The 15,452-nt window shown below is 46.1% G+C and overlaps 1 protein-coding gene across 3 annotated transcripts in view; it reads left to right on the top strand.

Annotated features, from left to right (window-relative positions):
* Nucleotides 1-15,452, top strand: part of CRYBG1 (crystallin beta-gamma domain containing 1) — a 205,530-nt gene that overhangs the window by 164,192 nt on the left and 25,886 nt on the right. For all 3 annotated transcript variants that reach the window (XM_070073735.1, XM_070073736.1, XM_070073738.1), the window contains 4 exons: nucleotides 1,543-1,590; nucleotides 1,678-1,796; nucleotides 3,567-3,732; nucleotides 6,822-6,961. In XM_070073735.1, the coding sequence (XP_069929836.1) occupies nucleotides 1,543-1,590; nucleotides 1,678-1,796; nucleotides 3,567-3,732; nucleotides 6,822-6,961 (473 nt within the window). The remainder of the gene's footprint in view (nucleotides 1-1,542; nucleotides 1,591-1,677; nucleotides 1,797-3,566; nucleotides 3,733-6,821; nucleotides 6,962-15,452) is intronic.

Here is a 15,452-nt window from a genome sequence, read left to right as displayed (position 1 = left end):
CCCGCCATGGCAGTCATTTGGGGGGGGTGAACCAACAGAAGGAAGACCTTTCTGCCTCTCTCACTGTCTATAACTCTGTCAAGTAAAAAAAAAAAAAAAAAGTCAAATATAAAAAAATTGTGTTCATGAAATGAGTGTTATGAAAAAATATGCATGGATTTCAAAATTTTTTGCACCAAAGGAAACTTAACCTTTTAATTTTCTTTTCCCATGGTGGGTTTATGGTATTCTCTGATATGATGCAAGAGCAGTCAGATCAAAGGTGATTCTTGGAATAGGCATCTGGTCAGCACTGAAAGTCGTCCATGTTTTGTAATATTTTTACACATGTAATTACCATTTTTATTATCTTAGGCGTTTCTGGTTTTACTGGTCTTGTTGGATGGTCTTGAAAATGATTACTTTGGGAGGCATATACAAAGATATTTTGTCCATGACTAAAACCGGGGGATTAAATATACCATGTGCAGTGTACTCTCTGGAATACAAACATTTTTATTTGGCCTAGTAGTTAGTACATGATGGTAGATATTATTATGAAAACACAATGTATGTAGATTCAAATAGGGTGTGTGTATGAACACATAAAGTTGACTCAGCTCTTTGTAGATAAGTGATAAATACATTTCAGTTTCTCATATATTTGAGATAGTGCAGAGATTATGGAAATTATAATCTCTTCGGTGGATTCTTGTTCTCTGAACTGGCATATGGGTCTGATTTTGGGGACCTGAATTTTCTAACATTGTTGGAAATAGCCTAGAAATTTGTTTCTAAAGGTTTATTTAGGGGCCGATGCTGTGGCGTAGTGGGTAAAACCGCTGCCTGCAGTGCCAGAATCCCGTATGGGCGCTGGTTCAAGTCCTGGCTGCTCTACTTCTGATCTATCTCTTTGCTATGGCCTGGGAAAGCAATGGAAGATGGCCCAAGCTCTTGCACCTGCACAAGATGGAAGACCTCTCTCTTTCTCTCTGCCTCTTTGTAAGTCTTCCTTTCGAATAAATAAATAAATCTTTAAAAAAAAGGTTTATGTATTTATTCAAAAGTCAGAGTAAGAGAGAGAAAGAGAAAGAGATCCGTCTTCCATCGCTGGTTCACTCCCCAGATGGCTATAATGGGCAGTGCTGGGCCAGGCTAAATCCAGGGCTAGGAGCTTCTTCTGGGTCTCCCATGTGGGTGCAGGGGCCCAAGTACTTGGACCATCTTCTGCTGCTTTCCCGGGTACATTAGCAGGACGGTGGATTGGATGTGGAGCAACCAGGTCTCAAACTGACACCCATATGGGATGTTGGCACAGGCGGCCGCTCTACCTACTAGGCCAGAGCACTGGCCCCCTACCCTAGAAATGTAAATGAGCAATAACAGTTAGAGGGAAAAAGCTCTTAATTTAGTAGAATAAACTCAAAGAGTTTTAACAGAATGTTGGCATAGCTCAGGTGAACAGTGAGGGAAATACCATCTTCCTGGAAGGCCCCTGGGTGGAGCCGAGGACTGTCCTATGGAGCTGTAACTGGCATCGTGTTTCTGTTCTTCTGATTGCAGACACTCAGAGGAGGAGTCCAAAATAAACTCAACCCCCGACCTGGAAAGGTGAGCTCATTTTCCGTTTCTAGTCTGGATTTCATTTTGGTCCACAAAGAGTACAACCAAGTGCACTGCCCGCCTCCCGTTTTGTAGGTGGTGATCTACAGTGAACCTGACGTCTCTGAGAAGTGCATGGAAGTGTTTAGCGACGTCCAGGATTGCAGCTCCTGGAGCCTGTCCCCACTGATACTCATCAAAGTGGTTCGAGGCTGGTGAGAATGGCACTTCCCCTCCCTGTCTCCCTCACCGCTTGTGTGAAGCCGTCGTTAGCAACGCCAGGCTCAGAAAACAACCAGTCGTGGTCAGATAAGGAATTCATTTCTAAGAAATACCGCTTTGATGCAAGTTTCTGATTATAGGAATGGTTCCTAGTTATGGTAGAAATATCAGAAGAATAAAGTAGAACAAGCTTCTTTCTCCTATGTGTCCCCCAACGCGTTGCTGTGGATTGATCATACGTCAGAGCCCATCAGATAATTTTGGTCAGTAAACGAGGTTACTAAGAACTGCACTGTCATATTGAGAGGCCAAATGTGACTTCAGAAGTGTGTAAGGACAGACACTTTTGCTGACTTTTCAATGATTGGTCAGTGAAGGACTAGCTTCAAATTTAATTTACTTTCTCATTTTTCTTTTGGTTAAAAGATAGTTTTGATTAAATCAAGAAACTGGTAAAAATGGGAGTACTTTGACAGTTTCTGAAATTGCTTTTTTAAGATTTATTGATTTGAAAGGCAGACTTAGAGAGAGAGGGCGAGCTTCCATCCACTGGTTCACTCCCCAAATGGTCACAACAGCCACAGCCAGGGCTGGGCCAGGCAGGAGCCAGGAGCCAGGAGCTTCATTTGGATCCCTCACATGGGTACACTTGGGCCATCCTCCACTACTTGCCCAAGCACATGAGCAGGGAGCTGGTTTGGAAGTGGAGCAACCAGGACTAGAACCAGAGCCCTTACAGGATGTTGGTGTTGCAGGCGGGAGCTTTACCTGCTGCATCACAGTGCTGTCCCCTGCTTTTATTCCTAAGTTGAAAGATTGAAAATTACATTTAAAATGTATCATAATTTGATTTTATATTTTTATGTGAGAGGCAGAGTTATAGAGAGCAAGGGAGAGACAGAGAAGGAGAGAGGTTTTCTATGCACTGTTTCACTCACTAAATGACCACAACAACCGAGGCTATGCCAAGCCAAAGCCAGGAGCCCAGAGCTGCTTCTGGTTCTCCCATGTGACTTCAGGGCCCCAAGCACTTGGGCCATCTTCTGTTGCTTTCTCAGGACATTAGCAGGGGGCTGGGTCAGAAGTGGAGCAGCTGGGACATGAACTGGTGCCCATATGGCGTTGCAGTTGGCAACTTAACCTGCTACACCACAATGCCATTCCCACATTTTTGATTTTAATGGAACAGTGCTTTTTGCCTTCAGTGACCTTATTTTGTTTCCTTGGAAGCATAAGCACTTAAAGACAGCACTTGCATTGACTTGACGTTTTTCTTAGTGTTTGGCTGTTCTTGGGATGACTGTTTTTTGAATGCTTTCTGCTAGCATGCATGGAGTCCTTTCTATCAACATCCGTTGATATGATTGTACCATGTAAGTTAGAATTCCTCTAAGAGAAATGTTTTCTACACATAAAAAGAGGGGGGAAGCACTGTGGCCAACCCTCGTTTACCTGTTGTGTTCTCATTTGGAGGTCTTAACCAGCTGAGAATCCCATAGGACGTTAGTAGCTGTACAGTGTTCATTTTGATCATTGGAAAGTTCTCTAAGACCCTGATGTAGTTCTTGAATTATCAGAAGCTTCGTTAGACCCTGTCAAATTTTAGTTTCAAGGAGAGTTTGTTATTTTAATTGCTAGAGACTCTGTCAGTAACATAAAGTTCTATGTAGTGGAAGTGAGCGGGAGTATCTGAGTAGTCAAAACCTTTCACTGAAACTGGCTAATGGTTTCTTTCTTTCTTTTTTTTTTTTTTTTAACCTTAGCTGGATTTTGTATGAGAAACCAAATTTTGAAGGGCACTCCATTCCGTTAGAAGAAGGGGAATTGGAACTCTCTGGTCTCTGGGGTATGGAAGATCTTCTGGAAAGAAGCGAGGAAGAGGAGTCTGAGAAGCCCGTGGTAATTGGCTCCATCAGGCATGTGGTCCAGGTGGGTTGTCCTAAATCTGGATTTCATTCGTTCTTTAGTGTGTTTTTTAAATGCCAGGAGAGAATAATTTTTTAAAGATTTATTTATTCAAAAAAATTTTTTTTAATTTCGTGTTTTTAAAAGATTTATTCAAATTAATGAATTACAACAGAGAGAGAGAGAGGGAGAGACAGAGGAGAAAGAGAAATCAATCGAGCTGTTGATCAGTTGATTGGTCTTCTATCCACTGGTTCACTTCTCAAATGCCTGCAACAGCCAGGCCAAAGCCATGAGCCAGGGACTCCATCCAGGTTTCCCGCACGAGTGAGTGGGGGCTCAGCTCCTTGAGCCATCTTCTGCCTTTTTTCTTCTTCTTCTTCTTCTTTTTTTTTTTTTTTTTTTTTGACAGGCAGAGTAGACAGTGAGAGAGAGAGACAGAGAGAAAGGTCTTCCATTGCCGTTGGATCGCCCTCCAATGGCCTGCGCGGTGCACTGCGCTGATCCGAAGGCAGGAGCCAGGTGCTTCTCCTGGTCTCCCATGGGGTGCAAGGCCCAAGCGCTTGGGCCATCCTCCACTGTACTCCCGGGCCACAGGAGAGAGCTGGCCTGGAAGAGGGGCAACCAGGACAGAATCTGGCATCCTGACCGGGACTAGAACACGGTGTGCCAGCGCTGCAAGGCCTTCTGCCTTTCCAGGTGCATTAGCAGCAGTGTGGTTCGGAAGTGGAGCAGCCAGGACTTGAACTGGCACTCTGATATGGGGTTGCCAGCGGCCCAAGTGACAACTCAGTCCCCTCTGCCACTGTGCCTACCCCAGGAAGGAGTCTTACTTTAAGGGAAAACTTCATTTTATGAAATGAATGATAAGGAAAAGTATTATTTGATTGATACTTTATGGATATATTTTCTATAATTTAAGTGTCTGTATACTTTAGAGTGAATTAGAAAACGGTCTAACTGATGAAGTGTTTTTTTTTTTTTTTTTCACCATAAATCCTCAATGTAAATCTTTCACTCCTGGCCCTTGTTCTCATCTTCTACTTAGTAACCTGGTTGTGGTGAGCCCTATATGATCATATTTTCATTTACTTAGTATTTTGGTTACTCATGATTTCTGATTGCTTTGAGTGGTTTATAATTGTTCAGCTTTGTACCGATAATCCAAAAACTATCCAAGTTGATAGTGCAACTCTGGGGTTTCATGTAGGTTGAAAAGAATATTATTTGAGACATTTGAGACTACATTTTGGATTTGGTACAATTTCTTGGCTACTTTTTTCATTGAGGAGAAAGATATTATCAGAATCTTTGTGGCTCATGAGATTATTATTTCTTTTACCTTTTCAAAACATAATTAGTGACATTGCCTAGCAATTGAGACACTGTTTAGGATGCCCACATCCTGTATTGAAGTCCCCGGATTCAAGTTCCAGTTCCATTGTTGATTCCAGCTTCCTGCTGATGTACACCCTGGCAGGAAGCGGGTGAGACCTAGTGTGAGCTGGCTCCTGGCTTAGCTCAGATCAGCCCCAGTTGTTGTGAGCATTTGGAAAATTAACCGGTGGGCAGGAGACCATCCATCTCTCTCTCTCTCTGTCTCTCTGTCTTTGTCTCTCTGTCTGTCTCTCTATAGCTCTTTCTTTATCACTCTTTTTGCCTTTCAATTAAACAAAAATATTAACATATTTTAATATAATTAATGGTATCTTCCAAGAGGAAATTAAAGTCCCAAGTTTGTGTAATAGAGATGGATTTCGAGATGCAGTAGAGAGAAACTGGAAGATTCCAAATTGAATGAGAACGAGGAGCAGATTTTGGTAGAGGAAACTGATCCTTGTCTCCTATGTCAACCTTTCCGAGTGACTTAGATGATAATTGGTGGGTGTCCTAAGTGATGTGATAGGAAGTAATACATGAGGAGCCCTATTTCAAAATGTCCTCATTAGTGGAATATTTTACTTACAGTTTTTATTTATTGTCCAATAACATTGGCAGTAAAACAATGCTTAAAATATCACCTGAATCCCACCCAGAGCAAATGTCCTCTCCCTTCATTCTTTACCCTTTGTTGGCCATTTTCTATCTGTTTTTGTACATGTAATCATAATACAGATACGGTGCTCTATTTTTAAAAATTTATTTATTAGAGAGAGAGAGAGAAAGGGAAAGACAGGAAGTGAGATCTTTCATCCACTGGTTCACTCCCCAAAGGGATGCAACCAGAATCCCGAAAACTCTATCTGGGACTCCAAGGAGCCTTAGCACTTGAGCCTTCCTCGGCTGCCTTCTCAGGCGTGTTAGCAGGGAGCCAGATCAGAAGCAGAGCAGTTGGGAATAGAACCAGCGCTCTGATATGGGATGCCAGTGTCATGAATTACATTCTCTCTGCAGACTGGGTGTGTGGATCCTTGGATGCGTCACAAGATATACGTGAAGGGGTCACCTTTATAATTCCTTAGCATTGTTCCTTTTGGTAGTGTCTGAAAGAGCCTTGCCTGACCTGACCCAGGCGCTAGTATTCCCTCCGTGTTGCAGTTCACCCAGCTCCGCAGCATGGGAGAAGCTCAGGAAATCCTGAGTTGGCGCTTGGGCTGTCAGCCAGGAGGGCCTGCTGAAGAGTGTGCAAGGACCATGGACCTGCAGGGCCTAGAACAGGGGTCATGGTGCAGATGTTGTAAACCACCATGAATGGGTGCTCTTACCTGTGTAGATGGGAGACAAAGTGACAGTCAAGGAGGGCTCATGGGCACAGGAAAGAGCTGAGGGAGAAGCCACGTGCAGCCATGCTCTGGCCCAGAGTCCCTGCACCTGCACCTGCACGTGGAGAGTTAGCTCAGAACCAAGCACCGACTCCGGTGACCAAGGAGAGCCAACTGAGGATGAGAGGAAGAAACGTCTCAGGACTCAAGTCAAACCCATTTCTGATCATCTTGGTCTGATTGTGACCTGGAGTTGCGTGACTGAGCAGCGTACTGTGACGTCACGGGTGGGATGGGGCAGGATGACATGGCAAGTGCGCCATGACATGGGAATATGTAAAGCAAGAACAACGAGGTGACCATGAGTTAAGTGCATGTATAATGTTCTATGTGCCTGTGTGTTTTTTTCAGGATTACAGAATTAGTCAGATTGACTTATTTACTGAACCAGAGGGGCTAGGACTCCAGAATTCCTACTTTGATGACACTGAAGAAATGCAAGGATTTGGTGTCATGCAGAAGACGTGTTCCATTAAAGTACACTGGGGCACGTGAGTATTTTATTCCAAATGCGATTTTAACCACATGTTTTTTTGTGCAGTTTGAGTGTAGTCCTGGAAAGAAGATACAAGATACGGTGATTTGTTGTCCTGTTGACTAACCAGGTGTCAGAAGCAAGCACACACGTCCATGAACCAACAGTCTCGAAGGAGCCATCCACCTCACACTTTTCTCTCAGTGCAAAGACCCCTGCAGTAAGCTGCTCCCCCTCCTCTGCAGGAAACCTTCTGTGACGAGAAACTCACTTATGTATTCTTCATAAGGCACATAAAATGCTGACTCTTTGGCCCCTGTGTTACTGTGACTCACCTCTCAGAAACAATAACCATTTATTAGAGGAAGTGTTTAGTGGGAGGCTTTCCTTATCGCAGAGGAACCTGATTCATTCAAGGCTCCGTTACAGATTGGTCACTTTTAGATGGTAACTTGGAGCCTGTGTGCCTGGTATTTCAGTTGGGCTGGCAGCCAGCACGCAGGGTACTTCTGTTAGGATTTGCACACGATGCTGCCCACAGCCCCTAGGGTGTTGGTTTCACAAGTCACAGGGAATGGGCGAAGGAATTGGGAAAATCTCAGACAGGGGAGGCATGGGGCCAGCAGGTGCAGATTGCAGTCCTGCAGAAACGCGGCCTCTCAATGGAGTGTGCAGCCCGGGGCTGTGGAGACGCAGATGGAACTCCGCAGCCTCGTTGCGTTTTGCTGGAAGTTTCTCCCTTTTCAGATTTGATTTTTATGTATGATTTCTAATATGTATAATGTGTTAATTCAGTGGTGATATCTGATTTTCAGAGACTGTTCATGAGTTTTTACTAATGGGATGTGCAGTTAAGCAGGTGTGTAGTCTCCCCTATCCATGCTACGGACTGTCTCTGCCGCAAATGACAAGGTGCTCCTTCTTTGTGTCTTTTGCGTTCTGTTGATCACTAGAAGTCTTGGCGTGCCGCTGTTCTTGGAAGAATGATTTGATTATGCAGAACGTAGGAGCTGGGTAAATCAGACCTCAGAGACTCTGACTTTGGTTCCTCCCGAAATAAGGAACTAAAAAGTGCCGTCTAACTAAGGAGTGTGACCCTTGAGGCTGGGAAGGCAGTCTTGTTCCCCGATATGTCCTCGGAGCTCCCAGGAAAAGCCAGTAGACATTAGGAAGGGTGGGTTTTGACTTGACCCAGGCAAGGCCTTGCTGGCGGTTAGGGTGGGTAACATGCAGGTGGGCTGCCTCCGAAGGGAGAGTTTCTCGTCACAGAAGGTTTCCTGCAGAGGAGGGGGAGCAGCTTACTGCAGGGGTCTTTGCACTGAGAGAAAAGTGTGAGGTGGATGGCTCCTTCGAGACTGTTGGTTCATGGACGTGTGTGCTTGCTTCTGACACCTGAAATGCAACACCTGGGAAGAGAGTTTGCAGAAGGTCAGTGTGCAGCTAAAGTGACCCCTAAGTAGGTGCCACTCAAGTCGAGAGCAGGAACCCCACCAGCCCCAGGTGTCCCAGTGCGTGCGTCCCCTGTGCCGACCCCTCACCCAGACAAGTCGAGTGAGAGGGAGGACTGTGGTGGTTCTTTGTTGACTCACAGGGACATATTCAGCTGGGCAGAGGTAGGGTGTAAATAGCAGTGTTAATCCAGATAGCTCCTTTGCTGTACAAAGTCTCTGTCCTAGAGCATGGTACACTGCACTGCTTTTTTTTTTTTTTTTTAAAGATTTATTTACTTGAAAGAGTTACACAGAGAGAAGGAGAGGCAGAGAGAGAGGTTCCCCCATCCACTGGTTCACCTCCTAACTAGCTGCAATGGCTGGAACTGGGTAGATCTGAAGCCAAGTGCAGGGGCCCAAGGACTTGGGCCATCTTCTACTGCTTTCCCAGGCCATAACAGAGAGCTGGATCCGAAGTGGAGCAGCCGGGACTAGAACCGGCACCCATATGGGATGCCAGCACTGCAGGCACTGCCACAGGTCATAGATTTAGGTCTTTAATCTATTTTGAATAGATTTTCGTATAATGTGTAAGGCAGGGTTCCTGCTTCATACTCCTACATGTGGAAATCCAGTTTTCCAGCACCATCTGTTGAAGAGACTGTCCTTCCTCCAGGGATTGGTTTTAGCTCCTTGGTCAAATATAAATTGGGTGTAGATGCTTGGCTTGATTTCTGGTGTTTCTATTCTTTTTATTTATTTAAGAGGCAGAGAGACAGAGAAGGAGAAAAAGCTCCTGTCCACAGTGGCCCTGGGGTGGGGGACTGGGACCCCACTGCAGAGCTCCAGGGTGGGCCACGGGAACCCCCTCACTTGAGTCATCACCACCACCTCCAGGGTCTGCGCTTGCAGGAAGCCCTGTCAGGGCCAGACCGGGTTGCAGACCCAGGCGCCTACTCTGATGCAGGGCACGGGCATCTTACGTCCTAAAACATGGTCAGGGATTAAGGCTTTCACAAATACAGACCTCCAACAGCAACTGAGCTGTGTCCATTGCCACAGTCTGCTCCTGAATGATGAGTCTGCTGTGTGTCGGGTGCTTTTCTGAGCACTGGGAGCACAGGTGTCCCTGCCCTCCTGGGGAGTGGCACTGCTGGGCGTGGATGACACAGGTGCGCTGCGCCAGGTGGGATGGGTTACAGGGCCCCTCAGTTATAGCAGGAGCAGAGGCAGCGCTATGGGGGTGGGGTGGGGGGGGCGGGGCAGCTCTCTGGGGCCTGGAGGAAATGAGGGCACCTGCCTGGGGCTGCGGAGCGGGAGGGGGCAAGGAGGGGTCACAGGCAGGACAGCCTATGGGGGCAGAGGGGAAGGAGGCCGCCCCAGGAGGAGGCCGCCCCAGGAAGATCCCCAGGCGCCCCTCCCACCTTATCAGCCTCTTTTATGAGGTAGGGGTGGGGCCTTAATTGAATATACATATACGGCTGAGGTGGGGTCTGGGTGGAGTTTAGTGTGCCCTAGACTTTTTTTTTGGTGTTTTCATGGTACCTTCACCTGGAGTTTAACTTCCTTCTCCTCCTCCTGCCTAGTCTCTGAGGGGACGCAGGTGCATCTTGGGAAACTAGGAGTTTCAAACTGACAGGGGAGGGGATAAAGTGACAACGCAGGGCTGCCAGAAATTCCTCCGACTCCCTGCCTGCTCTCCCCCATCCCCATATCAATAGTGGTGGCAGGGAATGGTCAGGTGCGGATGCACTTTGAAGGTAGAACCAACAGCATCGGGTGTGTTTGGTTGGGAGGGGCAAAAAATGTCCAGGGCATAAACTCAGAATGTGCTGAGCTGGAGGCGGCTTGGAGAAGCAGATGGGGAGGGAGAGAAATTCAGGAGTTCAGGTTTGGACAGGCTGAGCCCAAGGGTCATGGCAGGAAGCTGACTGGATGTGTGAGGCTGGTGTTCAGGGGAGAGGCTGGACATATAAATTTAGGGGTCATTGGCAAAGAGACAGTATTTTAAGCAGGCACAGGATGGGGTCCCAAAGCAGAGTGAGTGCAGTTAAGGGGAGAGGAGCAAGATGAGCCTTAGGCACGTTTATCCAAGGGTACTTCAGAATGATCAAGGCAGAGTGGAATTAAAAGATAAGTTTAGGGACAGGCAGGTGTTGTGGTGCAGCTGGTCAAGCCACTGCTTGGACGCCTGCAGCCCAGATGGAGTGCCTGGGTTGAGTGCCACCTCTGCTCTCTGTGCAGCTTCCTGCTAACTTACCTGGGAGGCAGCAGATGATGGCTCATGTGCCTGGGCCCCCGCCACCCATAGAGAGACCTGGATGGATGGAGTTCTGGGTTCCTGGCTTCAGCCTGGCCCTGACTTGGCTGTTGGGGGCATTTGGGGAGTGAGCTCATGGATGGGAAATCTCTGTCTCTGTGTTTCTGTGACTCCACCTTTCAGTAGATGAAAATAAACATTTTTTAAAAGATGTCTTTATTTCAGTGCAAAAAATTTTGAAGTCCATGCCAATTTTTTTTTTTTCACAAGACCCATTTTCCAGAACTTTCTGAAGACCCTTCACGCCTCTGATTGGGAAGAAAAGGAATCTGAGCTAAAGAAATGCTTTCATCTCTTGCTTGCTGTCTTCAGTTGTGTCACATGAAAGGAATCTCTGCATCTCTTTTCTCCTCTCTGAAAGTGTTAGCTTTAAGTCGGGAAGCATCACTTTCCTTAGGAAGGAATGAAAAAGACACCTGCCATACTGGGCTCATGACAGTGTCTGGAAGACTGGATGACTCAAGCCTGGGCTGTGTTGAAGCCACACAGCCTTTGTGTTTCCGCCTTTGCAGTAAGGTTGGCTTTGCTTCACAGGCGGTAGTTCCCAGCTGTCATAGCCTGGAATTTATAATGGGCTTGAGTTCCTTTCTGTTTTCATTAGGAGAATGGAAAGCTGCCTTGGGTGGCAACTCAGAGTCTGCGCTCCTTGAACTTGGTAGGTGAGCTTGGGCACTGGGCCATCAGTACTTTTACAGATCTGTAAGGAAAGTCTTGATGCACGGAGAGAATTAACAGATACGCAGTACACGAGCTCATGTTGCTTCTGTAGTGTGCCTGTCCCCTCAGCTGGCATAGAAGTCTGCTTTGTAGAGTTGGCCTTTGTAGATTCAGTTTCCTTATTCCAGGCCCATTCTGCACACACACAGCAGAAGGGTTTGTCCTATTACACTGTTATTTGAGGAAATGAGTAATTTCTAACTCGGTTTGCCCTTTTGATTCTTTTGAGTGTACTTTGTTTTTAAGTCTGCAAGCAGCTGGCCAGTCCCAGCACCCACCCTCCCAGAGGTGAAAGAGTACTTTTCCCAAAAAGGGAAAAAATTTCCAATAAAAGCAGAGATTCTAGAACTTCATAGATTGTATAAAGAGAATCTTGCCAAAACCCTCATTTAGCCAAGGAAGGCAGGCACTGGCCACTTTCTGCAGACTGGGGCCATCGATCACAGAATGTGGGCTAGAATGCAAGTGTTCCAAAGGCAAAGGAACTTCCCAGTGGGCACACGTTTGTTGGTCATTTTTACTATGAAATCTGATGTACACCAGAGAGTGCATTCTCATATATATGTAAGTAATGGAGCCTACAGTGAAACAAACCCCATGGGCGCTCTGCCCACCTCGAGACCTGCAGAACCCTGTGTGGCCCCCTGTGGTCCCACCCCTGACTCCTCCACACATGAAACCGTTCTCATGAGATGTCCCATAATGATGACTGTTGGCTGCATTTGATCCTTTTTTTCACTGCTATTTAATATATTTTTTAATTAATTAATTATTTATTTTTTTGACAGGCAGAGTTAGACAGAGAGAGAGAGACAGAGAGAAAGGTCTTCCTTCCATTGGTTCACCCCCCAAATGGCCACCACACTGTGCTGATCTGAAGCCAGGAGCCAGGTGCTTCCTCCTGGTCTCCCACGTGGGTGCAGGGCCCAAGCACTTGGGCCATCCTCCGCTGCCTTCCCGGGCCACAGTAGAGAGCTGGACTGGAAGAGGAGCAACCAGGACAGAATCCAGCACCCCAACCAGGACTAGAACCCAGAATGCCGCGCCACAGGTGGAGGATTAGCCAAGTGAGCCGCGGCACCGGCCTGCTATTTAATATTTACCATGTATATTTCATTGAGGAGTCTTAACACTCAGAACCCAATTTTTTATCATGAAGGTTTTCAAACACAGACACAAGAAAGACTAATTCAGTGATCACTAGGTACCATCCACTTAGATTCCGCAACTGTTGGCATTCTGCCATATTTGTGTTATCTTTTCCTGAGTCCTTGAAGCTGTAGATGCCATGACCTTTCAGTCATCGTTTAGCCTGAATCTCATGCATCATCCTGCCTGTCAAGATTACACCTAAGAAAATGAACAGTGTGCCCCTGAGACTAGCTACTTTGTTGTCCAGAACCAGATTTTCCCAGAAGGTGTGATATTCTGGATTTGTCTGGAATGTTTCCTTGTGATATTTAATTTTGACTGCTTGATTTTGGATGTGCAGGGGGCTGGGTCTGGAGGATTGATCAGGTTCAGGTTGAACAGTTTTGGCAAGGGTGTTTCATGTAGGTCGTGCCGTGTATTTGCATCACAGCGGCATGTGCTAACCAGTTCACCCATTACTGCTTCCAAACTTGCTTGCTTGCAGTGGTGCCTCCCACAGCCCTCTATTGTAAAGTACCTTTTCCCTTTGAGATTTCCAGCCTACCCTCCTGTGAACAACCTCAAAGTCAGCACATTCCTAGTTAATCTTGCAAGAATCCAGTGGGATTCATGTACGGCCATGTCTGGGGTTAGGGCGATGAGACTTGGGATCCAGCAGGAAACACTGTATTTGGTTTAGGAACAAATGAACAAGATAAGACTGATTTTTCTTGTATGACTCAAAGGGTATTCCTACAAGAGAAATTATGCAAGTACTTTTAATGAGCATCCATGGTCATCGTGACTTCAGTATCCATTTGTGTGTATACCTGGGTTTGCAACCTAGGATCGCACTTTGTGGTTGTACTGTTCATGAAGTATGACGCTAGAATCATACTTTGTTATGTCTGAGTGTGTAGGCAAAGCTCACTACCTAAGAGGGAAAACGAGAGACTGCCTGGGGGTAGTCTGGCTTCTCCTATGGCCTCGTGAGTAATGTCTCTCATGGGAACTGAGTTGAGAAGTGAGTCACACTCTGTGCCTGGCTTTTCAGATTCCAGAGTCTCCCCCCGGCCATGCGCATGTGAGTTCCCCAGCAGGCCCCGCGCACACTCACTGGGCGGTGCCCTCCAGCAGCAGCCGCTTCACATGTAGCCGTTTGTGCGTCCAGGGTGTTAGCAAACTCCCCTTTGCCCAAAGTTGCCTGCCTTCTAAAATGCTAAGTGACTGTACCACATGCTTCACGGGCAGTGAGGATTTAATATTAGATGAATAAATCCCTTCAGGACTCAAAACTATAAAGGGGAGGGGGCGGTGTTCGGCACAGCGTTAAGCCACCGCTTGGAGTGCCTGAACCCCATGTCGCGGTGCCTGGGTTTAAATCCTCTCCGTTTGCAATCCCAGCTTCCTGCTAATGTGCGCCCTGGGAGACAGCCGTGATGGCTCAAGCACTTGGGTTCCTGCCACGCAGGTGGCAGAGCTGGATTGAGTTGTGGGCTTCTTGCTTCTGCCTGGCCCAGCCCTGGCTCTTGTGGGCCTTGGCCGGGGAGTGGGGGTGGTGGTGAAGCAGTGGCTAGAAGACCTCTGCCTCCCTCCCTCTCTTCCTTCCTCCCTCCCTCCCTCCCTCCCTCTCTCTCTCTCTCTCTCCCTTTTGAATATTTTTAGAAGAACTCTAGAAGTACAGATTTAATAAAAGGAGCATCATTTCAGAAATCTCGGAATCACGTGTTTATGAAAGATGCTGCCTGTTCACTGGTGAGCAGCCTGACTCTGGGCCTCTGACCTGGTAGCCGAATCACACAGTTTCTCACCGGACTGCTATCATTCAGTTACAACATGGAATCCATGCAGCTGTGCCGCTTGCAACTCTGAGCTCCAAAATTATGCAATAAGTCCTTACCCATCATGCTTTAGACATGAGGAAGTTTAAAGAACCTCAATCTTAGCCTGTTTTCTTCTTCTTCTTTTTAAGGAATTGATGCATACATTAGATTCTCAGGATTACAGCAAATGCATGATAAGTACACATACAGTTTTCATCAGTTTTCTCTTTCATGTGATTTTAACACAAGGAGAACAGGTTCAGTGTAGTCCATAGATACAATTCTAGGAATATAGTGATACTTTTCCCTCCCTTCCTTCCTCACCCTCTCCTTCCATCTTCCTTTCTTTCCTTTATTTTTAATTTTAATTTTTTAATTTTCCTTTCTTTTTCAATTTTAATAGCATGTTTTCAGTTTACATTATCATCAAAGGCTGTCTGCTCCATTGAAGAGTTCAATAAGTAAAAAGCAAAAAGAATGAGCAAAAAGACATGAACAATAATCAAATGAGAAGATGTCCATTTCACTCATATCCAGTAACTTTTAAAGTAATCACAGATCATTAAAACTACAGTAGTATATCTATATATATTAACTACCAGAAAGAAGAGAAAATGTGATATCTTTCTCTCTTGGGTCTGGCTTATTTCACTGAGCATAGTGATCTCCAATTGCATCCACTTTGTTACAAAGCCTGTGGAGCCTGCTCTCTTGTGGCAAGGAGTCATTCTAGGGGCATTTAACAGATAAGCCTCTTTTTTCTTTCTTTTTTTTTTTGGAGTATAACATTTTAGAAAAATCCTATGTGTATATGCTGAGGGATTTTCATACAGTGACATACACATGTAACCATCACCCTGGCCAAGAAGACAGAGAATATTCCAACATCTTAGGTGCCCTCTCGCAGGTCACACTCACACCCAGTTCACCCAGTGTTGCTGTGGCTTCTAGGGCTATAGGTTAGCTTTGATTCAACAGTCACATTCCACATTCCACACCTGGCCTCCCGGCATTCTGTGAGTGAGTGAGTGAGTGAGTGTATGTGTGTGTGTGTAGAGGGGCAGATCTTCAGTAGGACTCTGATTG

The sequence above is a fragment of the Oryctolagus cuniculus genome, chromosome 5, assembly GCF_964237555.1.
Source record: "Oryctolagus cuniculus chromosome 5, mOryCun1.1, whole genome shotgun sequence".
Taxonomy (NCBI): Eukaryota; Metazoa; Chordata; class Mammalia; order Lagomorpha; family Leporidae; genus Oryctolagus; species Oryctolagus cuniculus.
This window is presented reverse-complemented; position numbering and strand designations above follow the sequence as displayed.